This window comes from Olea europaea, unplaced genomic scaffold (assembly GCF_002742605.1).
Source record: "Olea europaea var. sylvestris unplaced genomic scaffold, O_europaea_v1 scaffold1348, whole genome shotgun sequence".
NCBI lineage: Eukaryota > Viridiplantae > Streptophyta > Magnoliopsida > Lamiales > Oleaceae > Olea > Olea europaea.
In genome coordinates, this window is record NW_019230973.1 from 98,980 (window position 1) to 125,649 (window position 26,670).

At 43.3% G+C, this 26,670-nt stretch overlaps 1 protein-coding gene across 1 annotated transcript; it reads left to right on the plus strand.

Moving 5' to 3' along the window:
- Positions 1-14,970: 14,970 nt before the first annotated feature.
- LOC111375199 (myb-related protein A-like) lies at positions 14,971-16,146 on the plus strand. Its single transcript, XM_022998001.1, has 5 exons — positions 14,971-15,045; positions 15,099-15,230; positions 15,297-15,436; positions 15,527-15,636; positions 15,731-16,146. Exons 1-5 carry the CDS (start codon positions 14,971-14,973, stop codon positions 16,144-16,146), a joined length of 873 nt encoding a protein of 290 aa, XP_022853769.1.
- Positions 16,147-26,670: the final 10,524 nt, after the last annotated feature.

Consider the following 26,670-nt stretch of genomic DNA (forward strand, 5'->3'; position numbering starts at 1 on the left):
ATTCAGACCAATTAGCTTATGCACAGTGTTCAATAAGATTATTACTAAGCTTTTGAACACTCGGTTGAGTACACTGCTACCGCGCATTATTTTCCCTCCACAGAGTGGTTTCATCCCAGGCCGTCTGATTGGAGATAATGTTTTATTGGCTCAGGAGCTTCTCTACACTTTGGATGATAGAGTGTGAGGGGGAAACACCATCTGAAGTTAGACATGGCTAAAGCATATGACTGCATGGACTGGGGCTTGATTTATTCTGTATTTGAGGTATTTGGATTTGATCAGATCTGGATTGACAGAATCAGGTGGTGCGTTTCGGAGTGTCGTTTCTCCGTACTCCTAAATGGCCGCCCATGTGGTTTCTTCCACTCCTTACGAGGACTCAGACAGGGTGATCCTATCTCCCCATCCTTGTTCATTATTGCAGCAGACTACTTCTCACGCTTGCTCACTCAGAGGTTTCAGGAGTATCCCAGTATGTGTTATCGACATGGAGGTAGTGCTCTTGTCTCACATCTCTCATTTGCTGAAGATATGATCATCTTTGCCAATGGTCAGAAACAGTCTATCAGGAGGGTCTTAAACTGCTTGGAGCACTATGAAGGAGTTTCTGGCCAATTGGTGAATAGAGACAAGAGTGATATTATACTATCCAAGCAGGCATCCACTAGTCAGATTAGACGACTAGAGATTTTGACTGGCTACTTGGGTGTCCCCTTATTCAAGGGGACTAAGAGGAGCTTCCTTTATGATGACCTTATCCAGAAGATAAGGGATAGGATATCAGGTTGGGCCTCACGATTACTATCGCCTGGGGTCGTATTACATTACTGAGGTCAGTACTTTCTTCCATACCTTTACATCTTCTTCAGATTATACAGCTGTCTAAGGCAGTGCTGAAGAAACTTGAGAGCATCTTTGCCCGATTCCTATGGGATTCTAAGGATCAAGCACGACGTCTACATTGGAGGAGTTGGAAGGAGATCTGCCTTCCTACTGATGAGGGAGGCCTCGGCTTTAGGAGATTACATGATGTGGTGGACACCTTCTCCATGAAGCTCTGGTGGTTGTTCCGATCTCAGAGGTCACTTTGGGCTCAGTTTTTACTGGGCAAGTATTGTAAGGGGACGCATCCTTTACTTGCAGCAGTTCCCAGTTCAGCTTCCCCTACCTGGAAGAGGCTGAAATCAGTTGGGCCATGGACGGATCCATACATTGCTTGGCACCTTGGAGCCAGTCAGATTTTCTTCTGGCATGATTGTTGGATGGGCGAGTCCACGTTGGCATCCCTATTCCCCCCACAGACAGCACACATCTGTGAGGGTACAGGATTTTTTTGATGACACTGGGTGGGATTTTGGACGGTTATTACAGGCCCTTCCTTCTCACATGGTGGAACAGATAGGGGCGATACCTATATATGCAGATGCCCTAGACTGAATTATTTAGAAAATTACTTCGGATGGTGACTTTACAACCAAATCAGCATGGCAACTAGTCCATTCGGTTCGCTAGCCTCAAGACTCATATCGACTGCTGTGGAGCTTTATTTTGCCTGCCACTATTTCATTCTTCTGCTGGAGACTATGGCAGGATCTCATTCCAGTAGATGTTGTTATTCATAGGAGAATTGGATGTCAGTTGGCTTCTCATTGTCAGTGTTGTTCCGAGATTGAGACCATCAATCATATTTTCACGAGCAGCAGCATCTCCGACTAGGTATGTCCTCACTTTGGAGACATCTTTCAGATACCTATGACTTCAGGAGAAGGGATCAGACAGAGGTTCCAGAGATGGCAGTATTCTGGACAGCACGTTTGCCGTGGACACATTCGTATTATCATTCCTCTACTAATATTTTGGTTTCTATGGACTGAGAGGAATGACGTGAAGCATAGAGGTATTCGTATGGTGGCCAGACATATTATTTGGAGGGTCTACCGCATGATCTCCTTTCTTCATATGGGAGGACTATTTCGAGTTGAGCATTGGCGAGGAGATGTGACACTTGTACCCTTTTTTGGCATTTCTTTGACCCATCTTCTCTCACCACCACCTATTATGGTTGTTTGGTGCACTCCACCAGTTGGATCCTACAAGATCAACACTGATGGATGCATCAAAGATGGATTTGCAAGTGGTGGAGGCATCATTAGGGACCACGAAGGATACTGTATCAGGGCACTCTCAGCATCGTATGGCCCATGTTTCATTTTGGAGGCTGAGCTCAGAGCCATACTAGATGGGCTTCTATTGGCCAGAGGACTTGGGATTTCAGCTATCTGGCTTGAGGCAGATTCAACATTGGCTATTCATTACATCACCAAAGGTGGAGGACCATGGTCGATTCAGGGTATTCTTAGACAGATCAGAGACCTCATCTACTTCGATAGAGACACAGTTTCGCATATCTATAGAGAAGGCAACCAGGTTGCTGACTCTCTTACTACAGAAGGCTGGAATCATCGGCGCTATCTAGAGTATGGACCACTAGAACTGCCTCGACATATTAGGGCACTAGTGCAGATCGACAGACATGGATTGCCCAGTTTTAGAGGTTCGTAATTTAGGCTATGATTATTAAACTATTTTTATTTTATAGGGAAGTAATACTTCCTCGTTTATTGCTTTCATTTTATTATATTCAGTTGTGGCATCACTACTTTTTGGAGGTCAGGTTCATGCCCCCCTCCTTCCGTGTATTCTTGATTTTTATGAAATAAATATGGTTGGGGAACCCTTAATCCCCATCGACCTTCCTTGGTGGACCCTAAAAAGTCATTAAGGATGTGTGGATGCCTTTACCAAACAAAAAAAAAAAACCCAAAACCCTAATCCTTTCTACTCTATTGTTTACAAAATTAGTCAAATTTTATTTAAAAATCTTTTGGTTTTTCGCTTAAAATGGCTGCACTCAAAAATATTTTCTTATTTTCGATCATCGTGTTTTTGCTGTGTGTTCTTTTTGAAGCAAGTGAGTTCGTAGTAGGCGGTGAAAATAATTTATGGGCAGTTCCATCTTTTGTTGACAAGTTCAACAAATGGGCTAAGAAAACTCATTTTCAGATTGGAGATTCTTTAGTTCTGAAGTATGATTTCAAGACTAATTCAGTGCTGGAAGTGATTGAGAAAGACTAAAAAATCTGCAACAACGCCAATCTAATAAAATAACACCATGATGGAGAGACTACAATTTCACTAGAAAAATTAGGTCCATTTTTCTTCATCAGTGGAGCTGAAGAACATTGTCAGAAGGGTCAAAAGCTAGAGGTTATGGTTGTGTCCGATAAACATCAGTTCGACCACCAATCTACAGCACGGGCACCTTCTCTTCATCATCACCATCACCACTACCATGCACCTGCGCGAGGGGTTTATTTGTCGCACTGCGACGGTGGGAAGTTTAGTTTTATTGTGTAGACTAGTTTTATTATTCATGGGTTGTAACGTTGAGCTACATTTTATTTTCATTATTCTTTGTCACGTATATATTTCTTGGTTTTAATTCTAAATTAATTAAAAAAACCCAAAACCCTCTGACATAGAAATTGCCTGGAAATCAGGCTGCATCCTTACTGTGGTCATGACATGTCCCAAACTTGGCCTACACACCGAGTCCCAAAAATTGCATAGAAATGCCTAAAAATTAGGCTGCATCTCTATCGCGGCCAGGATGCGTCCTAGACTTGGCCTGCACACCGTGCCCACAAACTACTTAGAGATGCCTGAAAATCAGGGTACGTCCCTACCTGGCCAGGACGCGTCCCGGACATGGCATGTACACCGTGCCCAAAAACTGCCTGAAATTACTTGAAAATCATGCTCTGTCCCTGTCGTGGCATGAAAGTGTCCTAAAAATGACCAGACCCAGAAACTGACGAGAAATATCGAAAAATTAGGCTACTTCTAGGACATGACCTACACACCATGCCCAAAAACTTCCAGAAATGCTTGAAAATTAGGCTGCGTCCCTGTCGTGGTCTGGATGCGTCCCGGACATGGCCTATACATAGTGTCCCAGAAACTGCCTAGAAATGCCTGGAAATCAGGCTACATCCCTGTCGTGTCCCAGACATGGCCTGTACTCCGTGATCCAGAAACTGCCTAGAAATGCCTGAAAATTAGGTTGCGTCCCTACTGCGTCCTGGACATGGCCTGTACACCGTGTCCCAAAAACTACCTAGAAATGCCTGGAAGTTAGGCTACATCCCTACGATGGCCTAGACACGTCCCAAACTTGGCTGCACACCGCTTCCCAGAAACTACCTTGAAATGCATGAAATAAATGAAAATCAGGTTGCCTCCCTATCATATCCTGGATATTGCCTGCACACAGTGTCCCAAAAACTGCCTAGAGATGTTTGGAAATCAAGTTGCATTCCTGCTGCAATCAAGACGGTCCCGATCATGGCTACACACCGTGCCAAAAACTGTCCTTAAATGCCTGAAAATCAGGCTGCACCCCTGTCGTGTTCGGACGCATCCTAGATATGGCCTACACACCGTAACCTAAAATCTACCTAGAAATGCCTGAATATCAGGCTCCACCCTTGTCGTGGCCCAGATGTATCCTAGACATGGCCTACACACAGTGCCTAGAAACTGTCAAAAAATGCCTGAAAATCAGGCTGCGTACCTATCGTGGCCTTGACTTGTCCCGAATATGGCCTGCACACTGTGTCCCAGAAACTGCCTAGAATGCTTGGGAACGTACCTGTACCCCTGACATAGCCTGTAAACCGTGCTTCCTTCATTTGGTTGAAAATCTGTTTGCATCCCTAACGTGGTCGGGAAGCGTCCCGAACATTGCCTACACACTGTGCCTACAAATTTTCTTGAAATGCCTAGAAATCAGGTTGTGTCTCTGCCATGGCCGGGACACGTCCTGGAGATGGCCTACACACCGTTCCTAGAGGGGTCTAAAAATATCCTGCATCCCTGTCATGTCCTGAACATGGCCTGTACATCGTGTCCCAGAAACTGCCCAGAAATGCCTGAACATCAGGCTGTGTCCCTGCCACATTCGGGACATGGTCTGCACATTATGTCCTATAAACTACCCAGATATGCCTAGAAATCAAGTTGCGTCCTTGACGCGGTCCAGACGTGTCCCGAACATGGCCCGCACATCGCTTCCTAGAAACTGCCTAGAAATATATGAAAATCAGGATGTGTCCCTACCGCATCCTGGACATTACCTTCACACAGTGTCCCAGAAACTGCCTAAAAAAGCCTAAAAATCAGGTTGGGTTCCTATTGCATTCAGGACGCATCTTGGAGATGGCCTGCACACCGTGCCCAAAAATTGCCCTGAAATGCTTGAGAATTAGGCTCCATCCCTGCCGTGGCTCAGACGTGTCCTGGACCTGGCCTGTACACCGTGACCCAAAAACTAACTAGAAGTACCTAAAAATTGGGTTGCATCCTTGCTGCAGCCAAGTTACGTCCCTGACATGGCCTATACATAGTGTTCAGAAACTGTAAAAAAATGCCTGAAAATCAAGCTGCATCCCTGCCATGACCATGACTTATCCCGAATGTGGCCTGCACACCATGTCCTAGAAAACTGCCCAGAATGCTTGGGAACGTGCCCGCGTCCCTAACATGTCCTGCACACCGTGCTTCCTTTGTTTGGTTGAAAATCTGCTTACATCCCTAACGTGGTCGAGAAGCATCCCAAACATTGCTTGCACACCGTGCCCACAAATTGCCTAGATACACCTAAAAATCCCTGACATGGCCTGCACATTGTGCCCACAAACTGCCTAGAAATGCCTGAAAATCAGGTTACGTCCCTACCGCAGCCAGGACGTGCAGGAACATGGCCTACATATCATGTCCTAAAAACTGCCTAGAAATGTGATGTGATCAAGGAAGCATAAGTACCAAAGTCAAGTCCAGAGTCGAGCTCGAGGAAAGATCCGTTGATAGTCGAAGGGCCGATGGCGCGATCGAGGGCCAAGCACTGGAAAAAGGCGATGGGACTGATCGTCAAAGCAACGGTTGATGAATCAATGTTCGGGATGCAAAATGAAGCAAGTTTTGTGTTGGGTACAAAGGTCGAAGAATATTGGATCAACGTGTTTAAAGCTGAAGAAAATGGAGCTGGAGCATTAAACCATACTGTCGCACAGGTCTAAAGTCCTGCGGTCGCATACACCCAGTAGAAGTCCCAAAGTCGTAGACCAATTGCACTATGTGAGCACATGCTCTAAAGCTATGCGGCCGCATAGGCCAAGTCCAAGGCGAATTTTTCCAAATTTTGCGTCTTTTTCCTTATTTTAATAGAATTTCATTATTATTAGTTTTTTTTTACCATAATTAGGCTATTGTGAACGATTTTTGCATTATTCTTAGATATTTTTCCTAGTTTACTTAGGATATCTAGGATAGTATAAATACTTTATTCCTTATTGTAAAACATTACAACTCTGATATTATTAAATATTATTCGTGAGGCATTAATTGCTTTCTCTTGTTCTTCGTTGAACAACTTGTGAACTTATCAAGATTAATCTTGTGGCATTCAAATCAACCGGGAGAGATTCATTTAAATTGTGTAATCAAGAGGTCCACATATTGTTGGTGATTCAGGTTGCTTGGTACTAGTTTATTGGGTTTAATCCAAAACCTTGCCTTTGGCTTTCTTGGGTTTGATTCTCAATTTGTTGTGGGTTTGGTAATGATAGCGCTACGCGAGTTCACATCAGTTGGTATCAGAGCTTAGGCTCCAATTCAAGGTTATATCCCTTTTAAATTCTTATCGAGTCTTTGTTTCTAGTTTTTCTTCATTTTTCATGTTCTTCTGTCTAGTAAAATTCTTGAGTGCTTGATCCGAATTCTTTTTGTCTAAAACTTCAAAAGTTGTTTTTGGGCTCATTTAGAATCCAAAACAACTTCCGTTTCTTATGTTGGTGTCGTAATTAAAGTTCAGGTCCCAAAAAAAAAATAATTCGTACTGTTCATCGTACAGTAGCAGAAAAGGAAAAAAAGAAAAAAAAATGTAAAAAAAAAGTCAAAAAAAGTACCGTTCACATCTACTGTTCAAATTTTGGAAATTTATTTCCAAATTAGTCCCTTGTTTTCTTAAATTGTCTTTCTTAATCCAAATCAATTCAAGAACAACTTTCTTGAATTTCAAAACTTCCAAATTTGAGTCCTTCTTTGTTTTGTAATCTCACTTGCATCCGGTTTAGGTTTCACAAGACTAATTCCTTTGTTGAGTTCCAATTTGATTTTTGAAGCACGTAGTGAAAGCAATGAGCGGTAAAAGGCAGAGTGGTAAGATCATTTGAGGGTAAAAGCCAAATTGAGTGAATCTCGAGTGAACCTGGTTATGCAGAAAAAGTTGGATTATAGGATGTTTGACATGGATGGAATACATTCTGGCAGGGACAATGATCAACTTAACATGATGGCGGAATCGATACTGCGGATGGGAAGGATGATGGGGGACATGAGGGATCGGTTGGATAGACAGGATGTGCGGTTAGATAGGCTTAATCCAATGCCTGCTAATCCTCGATGGGGAGCCAATAATGCACGACGGAATGGAAGGCGGAAAGTTAGGATAGATGATCAGGATAACTTTGAGACTGATAGTGGATTCGATAAGGATGCACTTGTGGATGCAGAGGTTGGAAGGGTAAGGAATAGAGGCGTTAGGCAAGGTGTGAGAGGTAGGAATATTGGTGGAGATGAGTTGGATGGTAATTTGGGAAATATTAAAATAACCATTCATTCTTTCAAAGGGAGGAGTGATCCGGAGGCATACTTAGAGTGGGAGAAGAAGATTGAGTTGATATTCGACTGCCACAATTACTCGGGGGAGAAAAGGGTGAAAATTGCAATTCTTGAGTTCTCCGACTATGCAATAACTTGGTGGAATCAAGTGGTGATGATGAGGCAGAGGATTGGGGCACAACTTATAACTACTTGGGAGGAGTTGAAGATCTTAATGCAGAAACGGCTTGTACCTAATCACTATTACCCAGAGCTTCATCAACGGTTACAAAATCTATATCAAGACACTAGGAGCATAGAGAATTATCATAAGGAGATGGAGATGCTTATGATTAGGGCGAACGTGGAAGATGATAGGGAAGCCACTATGGCTCAGTTTTTGAGGGGGTTGAATAAGGACATTGCCAATGTAGTGGAATTGTAACATTATGTGGAGATTGAAGACATGCTACATGTGGCCATGAAGTTGGAAAAGTAATTGAAGCGAAAGGGGACAGTAAGGTATCAAGCTGGATCTTCGGTTTCTAATCCTTCTTAGAAGCCAAGGTGGGAAAATAATAAAGGAGATGGAGCTCATGCAAGAGCAAGACCAGAGGTACCGAGAGGAAAGGACGAAGGAGCTAGCAAGACTACACCAAAGGTAGAATCCTAGCCATCAAGGAATCGAGACATCAAGTGTTTTCGTTGCTTGGGAGTTGGACGCATTGCTTCACAATGTCCAAATAAAAGAACCATGATTTTGCGAGATAACGGGGAAGTGGAGACCGAGAGTAAAGGTTATTATGAAGACATGCTGGAGTTGGAGGACATTGATGAGGAAAACACCATGGATTATGCAGTTGGGGAGTTGTTGGTCATGAGGTGAGCACTTAGCGCTCAAATCACGGCGGATGACTTGGAGCAGAAGCGGGAAAATATATTCCACACATGGTGTCATGTCAACAGGAAGGTATGCAGTGCAATAATTGATGGTGAAAGTTGTACAAACGTAGCTAGCACTAATGCAGTAGAAAAATTGGGATTAACACTATTAAAACATCCTGGACCGTATAGGTTACAAGAGATTAAGGTGACAAAAAGGGTGTTGATTAATTTTTTCGTTGGGAATTATCATGATGAGGTGTTATGTGATGTTATACCTATGCATGTTGGGCATATTTTGTTGGGGCAACCTTGGCAATATGATAGGAAAACAATGCATGATGGGTATAAAAATAAATATAGTTTTGTGAAAGAGGGAAAGTAATCACTCTTGTGCCATTAACACCGGCACAAGTGTATGAGGACCAAATCAAATTGAAAAATGAGGAAGAAAAGAGCGTGAGAAAGTTAGAGAAAAAGAGAATAATGGGGCAGCTGGTAAGGAAGAAAAAGAGTGGGGCCACATGAGAGAAAAGAAAGAGAGTCTTTCGAGAGGAGAGAAAAGCCGAATGTGAATTTCTTTGCAAAAGGGAGTGAATTGAAAAAGGCGATAGTGGAGAGACAACCAATGATTCTTTTGGTATATAAGGAATCAATCCTCAATTTTGAGGTGTCTAACACATCCCTCCCTAGTTTAGTTACTTCTTTATTGCAGGAATTTGAGGATGTATTTCCGGAATGCAGGAAAAGAGGCCTATAGCATATTTTAGCGAGAAACTAAATTGGGCAGCTCTAGTTCGAGCCTTGGCCAAAGAGGTAATTTACTAGTTCGAGCTTTATTCTCTAGTTTGTTATTCACATCGACCATGAATCATTGAAACATTTGCATGGTCGAAGTAAGTTGAACAAACGACATACACATTGGATGGAATTCATAGAGACTTTTCCATATGTCATTCGATATAAACAAGGTAAGGAAAACATAGTAACCCATGCCTTGTCACGAAGGTATGTGCTTCTCACTTCTTTAAGTGTGAAATTACTTGGTTTTGAGTAAGTTAAGGACATGTATGAAAACGATCTTGATTTTTCTAGCATCTACAATTCATGTAATAAGGGGGCTATTAACAAGTTATTTAAGCATGAGGGGTATTTGTTTCGAGAAAATAAATTTTGTGTTCCTAATTGCTCAATGCGTGAATTGTTGGTTAGGGAGGCACATAGTGGGGGTTTAACAGGTCATTTTGGGGTAGCAAAGACTTTAGACATGTTAAATGAACACTTTTATTGGCCTAAAATGAAGATTGACGTAGAATGAAGTTGTAGTCGTTGCATAACTTATAAAAAGGCTAAATCAAAGGTTTTACCCCATGGACATTATACACCTTTATTGGTACCTAGCGAACCTTGGGTTGACATTTCAATGGATTTTGTGTTAGGTTTGCCTAGGACTAAAAAGGGGCGTGATTCAGTTTTTGTTGTGGTGGATAGGTTTAGTAAAATGGCACACTTTATACCATGTCACAAAACCAATGATGCCACTAACATTGTGGACTTGTTTTTCAAATAAGTAGTACATTTGCATGGTGTTCCCAAAAGTATTGTGTTCGATAGGGATGTTAAGTTTCTTAGTCACTTTTGGCGGGTCTTGTGGAATAAGTTAGGCAAGAAATTATTGTTTTCTACAACTTGTCACCCACAAATCGATGGTCAAACTGAAGTAGTGAATAGAACAATTACACAACTATTGTGTACTGTGGTTAATAAAAATATAAAGAATTGGGAAGAATGATTTCCCTTCGTTGAGTTTGCATATAATAGGGCCACACATTCTACTACGTCATTTTCACTATTTGAAATCGATTATGGTTTTAATTCTTTAACACCTATGGATTTAATACCTTCGACTGTGAATGAACAAGGTAGCTTGGACGGGAAAAAGAAAGCCGAATTGGTAAAGACACTCCATTAAATGGTAAGGGAGCAAATAGAGAGGAAGAACAATTAATGCACAACACAAGCAAAAAAAGGCCAAAAATATGTCACTTTCGAACCCGGAGATTGGGTTTGGGTGCATTTCAGGAAAGAGCGATTCCTAGAGCAAAGAAAATCAAAGTTATTGCCACGAGGAGATGGACCATTCCAAGTGATTGAGAAGATCAACAACAATGATTATAAGATAGATCTTCCAGATGAGTATAGTGTTTTCTTTAACCTTCAATGTTTTTGACTTATCTCTTTTCGATGCAAGTGCAGATTCGAGGTCAAATCCTTTCAAAGAGGGAGGGGATGATGTGATCCAGGAAGCACAAGTACCAAAGTCAAGTCCAGAGTCGAGCCCAAGAAAAGATCGGTTGATAGTCGAGGGGCCGATGATGCGATCGACGGCAAGCATGTGAAAGAGGTGATGGGATTACTCGTCAAAGCAAAGGTTGATGAAACAATGTTCGAGATGTAAAATGGAGCAAGTCTCGTGTTAGCGTCAAAGCATGGGTTCTAACGTTGAGCTACATTTTTATTTTAATTATTCTTTGTCACGTATATATTTCATGGTTTTAATTCTAAATTAATTAAAAAAACCCTAAACCCTAAACCTTATGACCCAAAAATTGCCTAGAAATGCTTGAAAAGCAGGCTGTGTCCTGTAGTGACAATGACGCGTCCCAGACTGGGCCTCCACATTGATTCCCAAAAATTACCTATAAATGCCTAAAAATCTGGCAGCTTCTCTGCCGCAGCCAGGATGCGTCTCAGACTTGGCCTACACACCGTGCCCGCAAACTGCCTAGAAATGCCTAAAAATTAGGCTATGTCCCTACCTAGCCAGGACGCGTCCCGGACATGGTGTGTACATAGTGCCCAAAAACTGCCTGAAATTACCTAAAAATTAGGCTCTGTCCCTGTGTGGCCCGAACGCGTCCCGACATGACCTGCATGCTGCGTCCTGGACATCTCCTGCACACCATGTCCTGAAAACTACCTAGAAATGCTTGGAAATCAGGCTGCATCCTTGTCGCAGCCCAGACGAGTCCTGGACATTGCTTGCACACCGTGTCTAAGAAACTACATAGAAAAACGTGAAAACCAGGATCTGTCCCTGCAGTATCCTAGACATGACCTGCACGCCGTGTCCTGAAAATTGCCTGAAAACCAGGCTGCATCCCTGCCATGGACCAGACGCATCCCGGACATTGCCTATACATCGTGTTCCAGAAACTACCTAAAAATACTTGACAGTCTGGATACGTCCCTGCCGCATCCTGGACGTAACCGACGTATCGTGTCCACGAAACTGCCCAAAATTGACTGAAAATCAGACTCCGTCCCTACCTTGGCCATGACGCGTCTCAGACATGGCCTGCACACCGAGTTCTATAAATTGCAATGAAATGCCTAAAAATTAGGCGGCATCCCAGCCGCGGCCTAGACGCGTCCCGGACATGGCCTGCACACCGTGCCCACAAACTGCCTACAAATGCTTGAAAATTAGGCTGCATCCCTATAGCGGCTAGGATGCGTCCCGGACACGACCTGCACACCATGCCCAAAAACATCCTAGGAATGCCTGAAAATCAGGTTGCATCCCAGCGTGGCCCTGACGCGTCCTTGTCATGGCCTAAACACCGTGTCCTAGAAATTGCCTAAAAATGCCTGAAAATCAGGCTACATCCCTGCCGCGTCTTGGACATGGCCTGCACACCGTGTCCCAAAAACTGCCTAAAAGTGCTTGGAAATCGGAGCAGCCCCAACAAATCGAAGAAATTGCGTAGAAATATGTGAAAATCAAAATGTGTCCCTACAGCATCTTGGACATGGCCCACACACCATGTCCCAGAAACTGCCTAGAAATGCCTGGAAACTAGGCTGTATACCTACCGCGACCCTGACGTGTCCCAGACATTGCCTGTACACTATGCTCCAGAAGCTGCCTAAAAATACCTGAAAGTCAGGATGCGTCCCTGTCGCATCCTGGATATGGATTGCACACCGTGTCCCAAAAACTGCACATAAATTGCCTGAAAATCAGACTCCGTCCCTGCCATGGCCATGACGCGTCCTGAACATGGCTTGCACATCGAGTCCCAAAAAATGCTAAGAAATGCCTGAAAATCGAGCTGTGTCCCTACCGCGGCTAGGATGCATCCTGGACATGGCCTGCACACCGTGTCCACAAACTGCCAACAAATGCTTGAAAATCAGGATGCGTCCCTACTGTGGCCAAGATGCATCTCGAACTTGGCCTACACACCATGCACAAAACTTTCCATAAATGCCTAAAAATCAAGTTGCATCCCTGATGTGGCCCGGATGCTTCTCGATCAATGCCTACACACCATATCCCAGAAACTGCCTAGAAATGCCTGTAAATCAAGCTGCGTCCCAGCCGCGTCCTGGACATGGTCTACACATTGTGTCCCAAAAACTCCTAGAAATGCCTGGAAATCAAGCGCATCCCTACAGCAGCCCCAACGCGTCTCGAAAATTACCTGGACACCATGTCCAAGAAATTGCCTAGAAATACGTGAAAGTCAGGATGTTTCCCTGTAGCATCCTGGACATGGTCTACACACCGTGCCCCAAAAACTACCTAGAAATGCCTGGAAACCAGGCTGCATACCTGCCGCGGCTTAGATGCGTCTCGAACATTGCCTGCACACCGTGTTCTAGAAACTGCCTAAGAATACCTGAAAGTTAGTATGCATCCCTACCACATCCTGGACATAGCTTGCACACCGAGTCCTAGAAATTGCTAAGAAATGCCTGAAAATCAGGCTCCATCCCTACCATGGCCATGATGAGTCCCAGACATGGCCTATACATCGGGTCCCATAAATTGCCAATAAATGCCTAAAAATCGGGTTGCGTCCCTACCGCGACTAGGACGCGTTCTGGACATGGCCTGCACACCGTGCCCACAAACTACGTACAAATGCCTAAAAATCAGGCGGCGTTCCCACCGTGGTCAGGACACGTCCCAGACGTGGCTTGCACACCGTGCCCAAAACTTCCCAAAAATACCTGAAAATCAAGCTGTGTCCTGCCGTATTCCAGAGATTGCCTAGAAATACCTAAAAATCAGGCTACGTCCTTGATGCATGGTGGACGTGGCTTGTACACTGTGTACCAGAAATTGCCTAGAAATGGTTGAAAATTAGGTTGCATCCCTGTCGCGGCCCAGACGCGTCCTGTACATTGCCTGAGCACTGTGTACCAGAAAAGTGTCTAGAAATACCCGAAAACATGGATACATCCCTACCGTATCCTGGACATGGCTTACACACTGTGACCCAGAAACTATCTAGAAATTCCAGAAAATCAAGCAGCGTCCCTACCGCGGCCAGGACATGGCTTGCACACCGTGTCCCAGAAACTGCGTAGAAATACCTGGAAATAAGGCTGCATCCCTATCATAGCCCAGACGAGTCCCGAACATGGCCTGCACACCTCGTCCTAGAAGTCGCTTAGAATAGCATGAAAATCAGGCTGCGTCCCTGCCGCATCTTCGACATTACCTGCACACCGTGTCCTAGAAACTGCCTAAAAATGCCTGGAAATCAGGTTGCGTTCCTACCACAATTAGGACGCATCTCGAACATGGTCTGCTCACCGTGTCCAAAAACTGCCCTAAAATACCTAAAAATCAGGCTTCGTCCCTATCGTGTCTCGGTTGCGTTCTGAACATAGCCTGCACACGATGACGTAGAAACTGCTTAGAAATACCTGAAAATCAAGCTATGTCCATGTCACATCTAGAATGCGTCCCGAACATGGCCTGCACACAATGCCCAAAAACTATCAAAAAATGCCTGAAAATAAGGCTGCGTCCCATCGGTGGCCATGACTTGTCCCGAATTTGGCCTACACACCATGTCCCAAAAACTACCCAAAATGCCTGGGAACATGTCTACGCCCCTAACATGGCCTGCACACCATGCTTTCTTCATTTGTTTAAAAATCTGATTGAGCCCCGAACGTGGTCAGGAAGCATCCCGAACATTGCCTGCACATCGTGCCCTTAGACTGCCTAGAAATGCCTGAAAATCAGATTGCGTTCGTGGCCAAGATGCCTCTCAGACATGGCCTACACATCGTGCCCATAAACTGCTTAGAAATGCCTAAAAATCAGATTATGTCCGCGACTCAGACGCGTCTCGGATAAGGCCTGAACACCATGTCCTAGAAACTGATTAGAAATGCCTAAAAATAAGTCTGCGTCCTGGACATGTCCTGCACACCGTGTCCCAGAAAACCTAAAGCCCAAGCCCTAAACTGTAAGCCCTAAGCTTTGGACCCTGAATCCTGGACCCTAAACCCTAGACCATTTTCCTTCTAATGAAGTAAATTAGTTTTCGAATTTTTCTTCAAATGGCACAACCAGTAATTACACGACCAGAGAGCCAAGCTTCATGGAAGGACTTCAACATTAAAAATGAACTTCGGGTGAAATTCTTTCAATAAATGTGATACCTGAACTTGTCAATCCTGATCGGAAGGAGAAGAGAGAGAATAGTTCTTCTTCTCGATATCAGATAAAAGGCCAGTGGATAGACGAAGAAAATAGGAGACTGATTAGCTTAGTATATCAATTTGGATTGAGGAAATGGGTTGTAATAGCTGAAGAAATGGTTGGTAGAGTGGGAAAATAGTGTCGCGAGCGATGGAATAATCATTTGCATCTTCTTATCAAGAAGGACGTTTGGACTGAAGATGAAGAGAGACGGTTAATTCAAGCACATGAAAGACTTGGAAATCGATGGCTAGAGATAGCTAAGTACATTCCTGGAAGAACTAAAAATTCAATAAAGAATCATTGGAATGCCACAAAAAGGAGGTAGATTTCAAGGAGAAAGATAAAAAAAGTAAAAGGAGATAGAAGACAGTTAACAATATTATAAGATTACATCATAAAAAAGTATTTCAGTAATGGTTCCACCTCCACTAACTCAAATTCTGGTACCACTACCACTGCAGCAAATTCGTCCAATGTCAGCACACCACTCTCTGATGATGAAGACTCTACACCATTTTTCAGTTTTGAATCATGCAATGACGAAATGGATTTCATGAAAACCCCGTTTGAAAACAATCAGTCCATCGATTCAATTCTGTCAACCAATGAATCCAGCTCAACGGACATCTGAGAGTACTTATAGCTTCAACATTGATGAAAATTATAATCATCCCACCATTTTCTTCACTTCCCTGGAGATTTTACAGACAACTAATTCTCAACTGCCTGCTGTAGAATATGTGGAAAATGACTTATTCCATTCTGCTTCAAACCCTATGGGAAATAAATTTTTCCCTTATGAGAATTCAGAATTAATCATGGAATTAAATTCTAACTTTCAAAGCTTGGAGACTGAAGCTTCACAGATTTATCCTGATGAGTTGTACTTTTCATATCAATGGGACGGAGACAATGCTGGAAACGAAAATTTAACAACAAATCTGCCAACAATTGATCAAGGTACAACCTTTAGAAGCACAATGGACACGGATTTGATGGATATGGTATCATCTTCTCAGCTGCCTCCTTAATTAAGTCCATACAATGGCTTATTCTAATCTAGTTACTATTTATTATCCTATAATTATTGTGTTTTACCTTAGTTAAACACTCTATGACTTTACAAATATCTGTAAAATTGAGTTCCGTTGCTTTGTTATTAAAGGGAAATTCAGGCCCAAAAAACCCTAAACCCTAAACCGTAAGCCCTAAACCTCGATGAGGCCACCTCCCACTTGAGACGCCCTAGTAAGGCAAGGTTGTGTATTGAGGTAAATTTGGGGCATAAGTTGCTCGAGAGGGTTTGGATTGGGCTCGTCGAAAATCATGGCTTTTGGTAGACAAATATTTAATAGAAGCGGCCGATTTTTTTGCTTCTCTTCTAAACACTTGGGCCATTCTTATGATAAGTGTACTACGGTTCCTTCTCCTTCCCCTACAGTTGTTGTGCATCCCCCTATTTAGGCTGCATCCCTGTCGCAGCCAAGACAAGTCCCGAACATTGCCTGGACACCGTGTCCAAGAAACTACATAGAAAAATGTGAAAATCAAGATGTGCCCCTATAGCATCCTAGACATAGCCTACACACCGTGTCCCGAAAATTGCTTGAAAACGAGGCTGCATCCCTACCATGCACCAGATGCATCCCAGACATTACCTGTACATCGTGTTCCAGAAATTGCCTAAAAATAACTGAAATTCTAGATACATCCCTGCCGCATCCTGGACATGGCCTGCACACCGTGTCCATGAAACTGCCCAAAATTGCCTGAAAATCAGGCTCCGTTGCTGCCTTGACCACGACGCGTCCCAGACATGGCCTACACATCGAGTCCTAGAAATTGCCAAGAAATGCTTGAAAAGTAGGCTGCGTCCCCACAGCGGCCAGGACGCGTCCCGAAGGCAGCCTGTACACCGTACCCAAAAACATCCCAGGAATGCTTGAAAATCAGGCTGCATCCTTGCGTTGCCCTGATGCGTCCTATCATGGCTTGAACATTGTGTTTCAGAAACTGCCTATAAATGCCTGAAGATCAAGCTGCATCCCTACCGTGTCCTAGACAAGGCCTGCACATCGTGTCCCCAAAACTGCTGAGAAATGCCTGGAAATGAGGCTGCATCCCTACAGCATACCCAATGCATCCCAAAAATTGCCTGCAACTAGGTCAAAGAAATTACCTAGAAATACGTGAAAATCAGGATGTGTCCCTACAGCATCCTTGACATGGCCAGCACACCATGTCCCAGAAACTGCCTAGAAATGCCTGGAAACCGGCTGCATCCCTATCGCGGCAAAGACGTATCCCAGACATTGCCTGTATACCGCGTTTCAGAAACTGTCTAAAAATACCTAAAAGTCAAGATGCGTCCTTGCCGCATCCTGGACATGGCTTGCACATCGTATCCCAAAAACTGCCCAAAATTGCCTGAAAATTAGGCTCCGTCCTTGTCATGGCCATGATGCGTCCCGAACATGGCTTGCACACCGAGTCCCAGAAATTACCAAGAAATGTTTGAAAACAATCAGTCCATCAATTCAATTCCAGTCGATCGTTGTCAACCAATGAATCCAGCTGAAGGGAGCTCTGAGAATACCTATAGCTTTAACATTGATGAAAATCATAATCATCCCACCATTTTCTTCACTTCCCTGGAGATTTTACAGACAACTGATTCTCAACTGCATGCTATAGAATATGTGGAAAATGACTTATTCCATTCTGCTCCAAACCATATGGGGAATAAATTTTTCCATTCTGAGAATTCAGATTTAATCATGGAATTTAATTCTAACTTTCGAAGGGTGGAGACTGAAGCTTCACAGATTTATCCTGATGAGTTGTACTTTTCATATCAATGGGATGGAGGCAATGCTGAAAGCGTAAATTTAACAATAAATCTGCCAACAATTAATCAAGGTACAACCTTTGGAAACACAATGGACACAGATTTTGTAGAACCCCAAATAATTCTAGACACCTTAGTGGCACTAAGACATGAATATTGGATGACTAAAGTATACTTTAGATTTTTAGTCTCATTTGAGACCCATTTTCAACATAGAAAAAATTCGATTTGGAAAATAACATCTCAATAAAAGTTGTAGCTCTTTGAGTTGGATTTCCAATGCACTTTGAATTACCTCAATCGGATATCGGGACAAGAAGTTATGATAGAAACACTGAAAGCTGTGTAGTGTCAACCGGACTACAACCGGTCGACCGAAACTGCCTAAAATGAAAATTCTCGTTTTTCTCTAGAATTTAAATATTTATTTTCATTAATTATTTTCTCAAAAGGCCACCCACATTTTTGGCAATAAAAACCCCACTAAATTGAAACATTTAACCTCAAACTTAAATGGCACTCATGTTTTCTCCCTTAAATGAAATTTGACTATTCATTTACTTTAAGTTATGGGATATTTACCTATAAATAGAGACCTCATTTCACTCATTTTTCTCACACCAAAAGCAAGAGCTTTTACATACTAAAGAAAGAGTTTCCAAGAGAGAAAAAGAGAGGGAGGAAAACTATTTTTCCTAGAAGTTTAAGAAGTATTTTCAAACATTAATTCTCAACGGTTTTCAAACATCCAAGGAGTGCATTTCTTTCAACGTCCAAATTTCATCAAAGTTTTCAATCCAAGTTTTCAAAGTTTCAAAAGCATCAATCAAGGTAGGCAGAGGTACAATGTGTTTAATCGTGTTAGGTTATAGGTTTTGATTCATGTTAATGTTTGTATGTCAAATGGTACTCCGGTACGGCATACCCCTCTATGTTGAAGAAATGTTCGTATGTCAAATGGTGCCCTCGGGTACGGCATACCCCTTCATGTCAAATGGTGCCTCCGGGTATGGCATGTATGAAAAGTTATAAAGTTAATGTTTTGAAATGTATAGCTTGATCACGAATGCACCTATGACACCTATTGAGTTTTTCAACTCACGGGTTTAATCCCATCTCTACAGATTGAAGGAATTCTACCTCGGGCATAGATGGAGGAGAAGATGGAGAGTCATGCAACGAGCCCATGGAAATCCGATGAATAAGTGATTTGGATTTATTTTTATGAAATGTTTTCCAATGTTATTTCTTTAAAGTTTTGAATAACGCAGAATGCGAGAACAAGTTATGTTTTCTTCAAATAAATTACATTTTTCGTTTTGAAAAATGATTCAGTATTTTTGTTTAAAGTATTTGAAGTATTGTTATTTAAATTATTATCCAAAGATGTAAGCTTTCGCTAAAACGTATGCAATTGTTACTAAACCACCGGTTAAGCTAAGTAAAGTAAGTAGCATTCCGATCCACTAGGGGTCAGGGCGTTACAGCGTGGTATCAGAACAAGGTTTAGCCGATTTTGTAGACCAAGTATGTTTTTTTTTAAAAACAAAAGGAAAATGAAAAGTTTAAGGTATTCCATGGCATCGTGCATCCATCCATCAATCTCATCCTATGGCCCAGGTATGTTCATGTTTAAAGTTAATGATTATGTTTATGTTATGATGCTTTGACATGATTTAGAGATGTGTTATTTAAAGATATGTAATGAACTTGGGCAAAAGCTAAGGGCTTAAAGGGAATTGCGTGATATGAAAGTTTAAATATTTGCATGTTTTCTGTAAGCAAAGAAAAAGTATGATGTATGTGAAAATGCAACAGATATGGCTCGTAGAACGGCTAGGGCATATAGAGAAGCATTGAACCGTAGAATTGCTATCCATTCCTATGAAAACTATGTAACTGATCCAACCCGACCGCTTAGCGAACATGTGTATGGCATCTATGAGAGATGCATGACGACGGTTAATGCTAGAATGGAGATCACGCATATTGAGGCCATAAATAACCTCATACATTCCTTCCCACCTCAATGGAGAGATATGGGAGTCACGGTTAGAGATGAAATGTTAGAAGACAACCCAAACCTGTTCGAGTTTCAGAGGTATTGCCATGCCCTGATTGATTTGTGGGATGATGTAATCCATGAGGAGCCTGAGAAGGGACCTTTGGCTGAGGAAGAAGATCCCGAAGACGAACCCGATGATGATTTAGAAAATGATTCTGAGCCTGAGTCACAGGTTGAGATGGACATAGAGTCCGGACCTGAGCCAGAAGACTCCTTCGAAGATGAAGCTCTACCAGAGAAGATCCGTAGAACTTATAGGGATTAGATTTAAATCCTTGAAATGGCCTGCGCAAACCAAAACTTGATAAGAGACCTCCTTCAAGTGGTTCAAGACCTGGGCAGGCAAAACCCGAACCAAGCTCAACCCCTACCACTACCTCTTAATATTCCAAACCATGCTTCAGTGGTCGAGCAATTTCAAAGGCACAAGCTCCCTACCTTCAACGGAGCATCTGATCCACTTGCAGCCGAGGAGTGGCTTCGCAAGTTGGAGCCTATATTCCGATTGATAGGGTGCACGGACTCTCAGAAAGTCCAGTGTGCCGAGTTCATGTTCTCCGGTGATGCAAGTCATTGGTGGGACTCAATGTCAAGGACAAGGACCCCTGAGCAACAAGCATAATTGACTTGGGAGCAATTCAAAGGGGAAGTAATGGACAAATACTTTCCCCAGTCCTTGAGGTTGTACCTTGACTTGGGAGCAACAAGCATAATCTATATCCATTATGCTTCCAAAGGTTGTACCTTGATCAATTGTTGGCAGATTTGTTATTAAATTTACATTTCCAGCATTGCCTCCATCCCATTGATATGAAAAGTACAACTCATCAGGATAAATCTGTGAAGCTTCAGTCTCCACACTTCGAAAGTTAGAATTTAATTCCATGATTAAATCTGAATTCTCAAAAGGGAAAAATTTATTCCCCACAGGGTTTGGAGTAGAATGGAATAAGTCATTTTCCACATATTCTACAGCAGGCAGTTGAGAATTAGTTATCTGTAAAATCTTTGGGGAAGTGAAGAAAATGGTAGGATGATCATAATTTTCATCAATGTTGAAGCTATAAGTATTCTCAGATGTTCGTTCAGCTGGATTCATTGGTTGACAATGATCGACTGGAATTAAATCGATGGACTGATTGTTTTCAAATAGGGTTTTCATGAAATCCATTTCGTCATTGCATGATTCGAAACTGAAAAATGGCGTAGAGTCTTCATCATTAGAGAGTGGTGTGCCAACGTTAGACGGACTTGCTGCAGTGGTAGTGGTACCAGAATTTGAGTTAGTAGAGGTGGAACCATTACTGAAATACTTTTTTATGATGTAATCTTATAATAGTGTTAATTGTCTTCTATCACCTTTTTCTTTCTTTATCTTTCTCGAAATCTGCCTCCTTTTTGTGGCATTCCAGTGATTCTTTATTGAATTTTCAGTTCTTCCAGGAATGTACTTAGCTATCTCTGGCCATCGATTTCCAAGTCTTTCATGTGCTTGAATTAACCACCTCTCTTCATCTTCAGTCCAAACGTCCTTCTTGATATGAGGATGCAGATGATTATTCCATCGCTCGCGACACTATTTTCCCACTCTACCAACCATTTCTTCAGCTATTACAGCCCATTTCCTCAATCTAAATTGATATACTAAGCTAATCAGTCTCTTGTTTTCTTCGTCTATCCACTGGCCTTTTATCTGATATTGGAAAGAAGAACTATTCTCTCTCTTCTCCTTCCAATCAGGATTGATGGGTGTAGGTATCACATTTACTGAAAGAATTTCACTCGAAGTTTGTTTTTCATGTTGAAGTCCTTCCATGAAGCTTGGGTCTCCGGTCGTGTAATTACTGGTTGTGCCATTTGAAGAAAAATTCGAAAACTGATTTACTTCATTAGAAGGAAAATGGTCTAGGGTTTAGGGTCCAAGGTTCAGGGTTTAGGGTCCAGGATTCAGGGTCCAGGGCTTAGGGCTTACGGTTTAGGGCTTGGGCTTTAGGGTTTCTGGGACACAGTGTGCAGGACATGTACGGGACGTAGCCTTATTTTTAGGCATTTCTAATCAGTTTATGGGACACGGTGTGCAGGCCTTGTCCGAGATGCGTCCTAGCCGTGGACACAATTTGATTTTTAGGCATTTCTAGGTAGTTTATGGGCACGATGTGCAGGGCATGTCCGAGAGGCGTCCTGGCCATGGATGTCATCTAATTTTTAGGCATTTCTAGGCAGTTTGAGGGCACGGTGTGCAGGTAATGTTCGGGACGCGTCTTGACCACGTTCGGGGTGCAATCAGATTTTTAAACAAATGAAGGAAGCACGGTGTGCAGGCAATGTTAGGGGCGCAGGCATGTTCCTGGGCATTTTGGGTAGTTTTTGGGACATGGTGTGTAGGCCAAATTCGGGACAAGTCATGGCCACCGAAGGGATGCAGCCTCATTTTCAGGCATTTTTCGACAGTTTTTGGGCATTGTGTGCAGGCCATGTCCGGGACGCATCCCGGATGCGACATGGATGTAGCTTGATCTTCAGGCATTTCTAAGCAGTTTCTACGTCATGGTGTGCAGGCCATGTTCAAAACGTAACCGAGCCACGATAGGGATGGAGCCTGATTTTCAGTTATTTCAGGGCAGTTTTTGGGCACAGTGCGCAGACCATGTTCGGGACGCATCCTGATCGTGGTAGGGATGCAACCTAATTTCTAGGCATTTCTAGGGAATCTCTAAGACACGGTGTACAGGCAATGTCCAAGATGCGGCAGGGACGTAGCCTGATTTTCATGATATTCTAGGCAATTTCTATGACGAGGTGTGCAGGCCATGTTTGGGACTTGTTTAGGCCGCGATAGGGATGCAGCCTTATTTCTAGGCATTTCTACGTAGTTTCTAGGACACAGTGTGCAAGCCATGTCCTGACCGCGGTAGGGATACTGCCTGATTTTCTGGCATTTCTAGATAGTTTCTGGGTCACAGTGTGTAAGCTATGTCCAAGATACGGCAGGGACATATCCTGATTTTTGGGTATTTCTAGATACTTTTCTGGTACACAGTGCTCAGGCAATCTACGGGACGCGTCTGGGCCGCGACAGGGATGCAACCTAATTTCCAACCATTTCTAGGCAATTTTTGGTACACAATTCGCAAGCCACGTCCACGATGCATCAGGGACATAGCCTGATTTTCAGGTATTTCTTGGCAGTTTCTGGGACACGATGTGTAGGCCATGAATGGGACGCCTCTAGGCGACAGCAGGGAGACAGCCTGATTTTCAGGTATTTTTGGGAAGTTTTTGGACAGGGTGTGCAGGCCACGTCTGGGACGTGTCCTGATCACGGTGGGGACGCTGCCTGGTTTTCAAGCATTTGTAGGTAGTTTGTGGGCACGGTGTGCGGGCTATGTCCAGAACGCGTCCTAGCTGCTGAAGGGATGTAGCCCGATTTTCAGGTATTTATTGGCAATTTATGGCACCCGATGTGCAGGCCATGTTCGGGATGCATCATGGACACGATAGGGATGGAGCCTGATTTTCAGGCATTTATTGGCAATTTCTAGGACTTGGTGTGGAGGCCATGTCCAAGATGCGACAGGGATGCATACTGACTTTCAGGTATTCTTAGGCAGTTTCTATAACACGGTGTACAGGCAATGTTCGAGAAAATCTAGGCTACGGCACGGATGCAGCCTGGTTTCCAGGCATTTCTAAGTAGTTTCTGGGGCACGGTGTCATTAGTCAGGGTTGGCGCAGGTGCATGGTAGTGGTGATGGTGATGATGAAGAGAAGATGCCAGTGCTGTAGATTGGTGGCTGGACCGATGTTTATCTTACAGAACCATAACCTCTAGCTTTTGACCCTTCTGACAATGTTCTTTAGCTCCATTGATGAAGAAAAATGGACCTAATTTTTCTAATGAAATTGTAGTTTCTCCATCATGGTGTTATTTTATTGGATTGGCGTTGTTACAAATTTTTTAGTCTTTCTGGGTCACTTCTGGCACTAAATCAGTCTTGAAATCATACATCAGAACTAAAGAATCCCCAATCTGAAAACGAGTTTTCTTAGCCCATTTGTTGAACTCGTTAACAGAAGATGGAACTGCCCATAAATTATTTTCACCACCTACTACGAACTCTCTTGCTTCAAAAAGAACACACAGCAAAAACACGATGATCGAAAATAATAAAATATTTTTGAGTGTAGACATTTTAAGCGAAAAAGCAAAAGATTTTTAAATAAAATTTGAGTAATTTTGTAGACAATAGAGTAGAAAGGATTAGGGTTTTGGGTTCAGGGTTTCGAGTTCAAGGTCCAGGGTTCAGGGTCGATATTCATCTCCCAACCATCAATATATCATAATTCTAATGAAGAATGCAAATGAAAAAACAATTAGTTTTCATCTGTCAGAAACTAATCTCAAGGTACCAGTCATTTTTCTTTTCATATATATTAATCTAACTTAAAATGACAAATGGCTAACATATAATTGCATCATATCTTATCAATTGTTTGTGACTGAACAATTTAATGGAAATCTTATAAAATTTCTTAGAAAGTCAGAACTAATAGTCATTAACTGAATAAACTAACCGGTTGTACGACCACGGGCTTACAGAGATTAAACAACCTGGAGAGTAACGTCCATGGCAGTGGAGTTGAAGGTTTCAAACATAATTTGAGTCATCTTATCACGATTTGCTTTGAGTAGAGAGGTTTCTCTGGAGCAACAAGGAGTTCGTTATAGTGTATGATGCCATAGCTTCTCCATTCATTCCACTTACAATACCATGATCAATGGGGTACTATAAAATATCAGGGCCTCGTCCTGAACATATGCATATTTCTGCCCCATGACAACCATCATGCTTGTGTTACTTGGCCGACCAATAATGGTATACAGCCCTGGGAGCATCATCTCCAGTAAACCTAGCCGTTGACCACAAAAATGCGTCAACAGAATCTCCACCTCGCTCCGTGCATGCAGGGGTAGATTGGGGGGGCTGAGCTGGGCTGTTGTCCCCCAAGGCCCCAAAAAACATTTTTTGTAAAGGAATTTTTAGGTCCAGGGTTCAGGGTCCCAGGTCTAGGGTTCAGGGTTCACGATCCAGGGTCCTGATTTTAGGGTTTAGGGCTTAGGACTTAAGGCTTAAGATTTGGGGTTTAGGGTTTAGGGTTTCTAGTACACAGTGTACAGGACATGTCCAGGACGTAGGCTTATTTTCAGGCATTCCTAGGCAGTTTCTGGGACACAATGTCCAGGCCATGTTCGGGACCTGTCTTGGCTGCGGCAGGGACACGACCTGATTTTCAGGCATTTCTAGGCAATTTGTGGGCACGGTGTGGAAGCCATGTCCAGGATGCGTCCTGGTCGTGATAGGGATGCAGCCTTAATTTCAAGCATTTCTAGGCAGTTTGTGGGCACGGCATGTAGGCAATGTTCAGGAAGCTTCCTGGCCACATTAGGGATGCAAGCAGATTTTCAACCAAATGAAGGAAGCACGGTGTGCAGGCCATGTCAGGGGCGCATGCACGTTCCCAAGTATTCTGGGTAGTTTTTGGGACACAGTGTGCAGGCCATATTCTGGATAAGTCATGGTCTCGATAGGGACGCAGCCTGATTTTCAGGCATTTTTCAACAGTTTCTAGGTACTGTGTGCAGGCCATGTCTGGGACGCAGCCTGATTTTCAGGCATTTCAAGGTAGTTTCTGGGTCATGGTGTGCAGGCCATGTCCAGGACGCGTCCGAGCCATGGCAAGGATGGAGCCTGATTTTCAGGCATTTTAGGGAAGTTTTTGGGCACAGTGTATAGGCCATGTTCGGGATGCATCCTGATAGCAGCAGGAGCCTAACCTGATTTCTAAGCATGTCTAGACAGTTTTTATGACACATTGTGCAAGCAATGTCCACGATACAGCTGGGACAGCACCTAATTTTCATGTATTTCTAGGTAGTTTCTGGGAAGTTGTGTGTAGGCCCTGTCCGGGATGCATCTGGGTAACGACAGGGACATAACCTGATTTCCAGGCATTTCTAGGCAATTCACGAGACACGGTGTGCAGGCCATGTCCAGGTTGCGACAGTACCCAACCTGATCTTCAGGCATTTCTAGGCAGTTTCTGGGACACGTTGTACAAGCCATGTCCGAAACACAGCATGGACGTAGCCTAATTTTTAGGTACTTTTGGGCATGATGTGTAGGCCATGTCAGGGATGCGTCCTGGCCACAGTAGGGACATAGCCTGATTTTCAGGTATTTCATAGCAATTTTTGGGCACAGTGTGCAGGCCATGTCCGGGATGTGTCTTGGCCGTGGTAGGGACGCAGCCTGATTTTTAGGCATTTCTAGGCAATTTCTAGGACTCGGTGTGCAGGCCATGTCCAGGAAGGGACATGGCCAAGGTAGGGACGCTACTTGATTTTCAGGCATTTATGGGCAGTTTTTGGGCATTGTGTGCACGCCATGTCTCGGACACGTCCGATTGTGACAGGGACATAGCCTAATTTGTAGTCATTTTTTGGCAGTTTCTGGGTCACAGTGTGCAAGCCATGACCAGGATGCGGCAGGGATATATCCTTATTTTCATGTATTTCTATGCAATTTTCTAGGGCACGGTGTGCAGGCATTGTCCAGGATGCATTTGGGCTGCGGCAGGGAT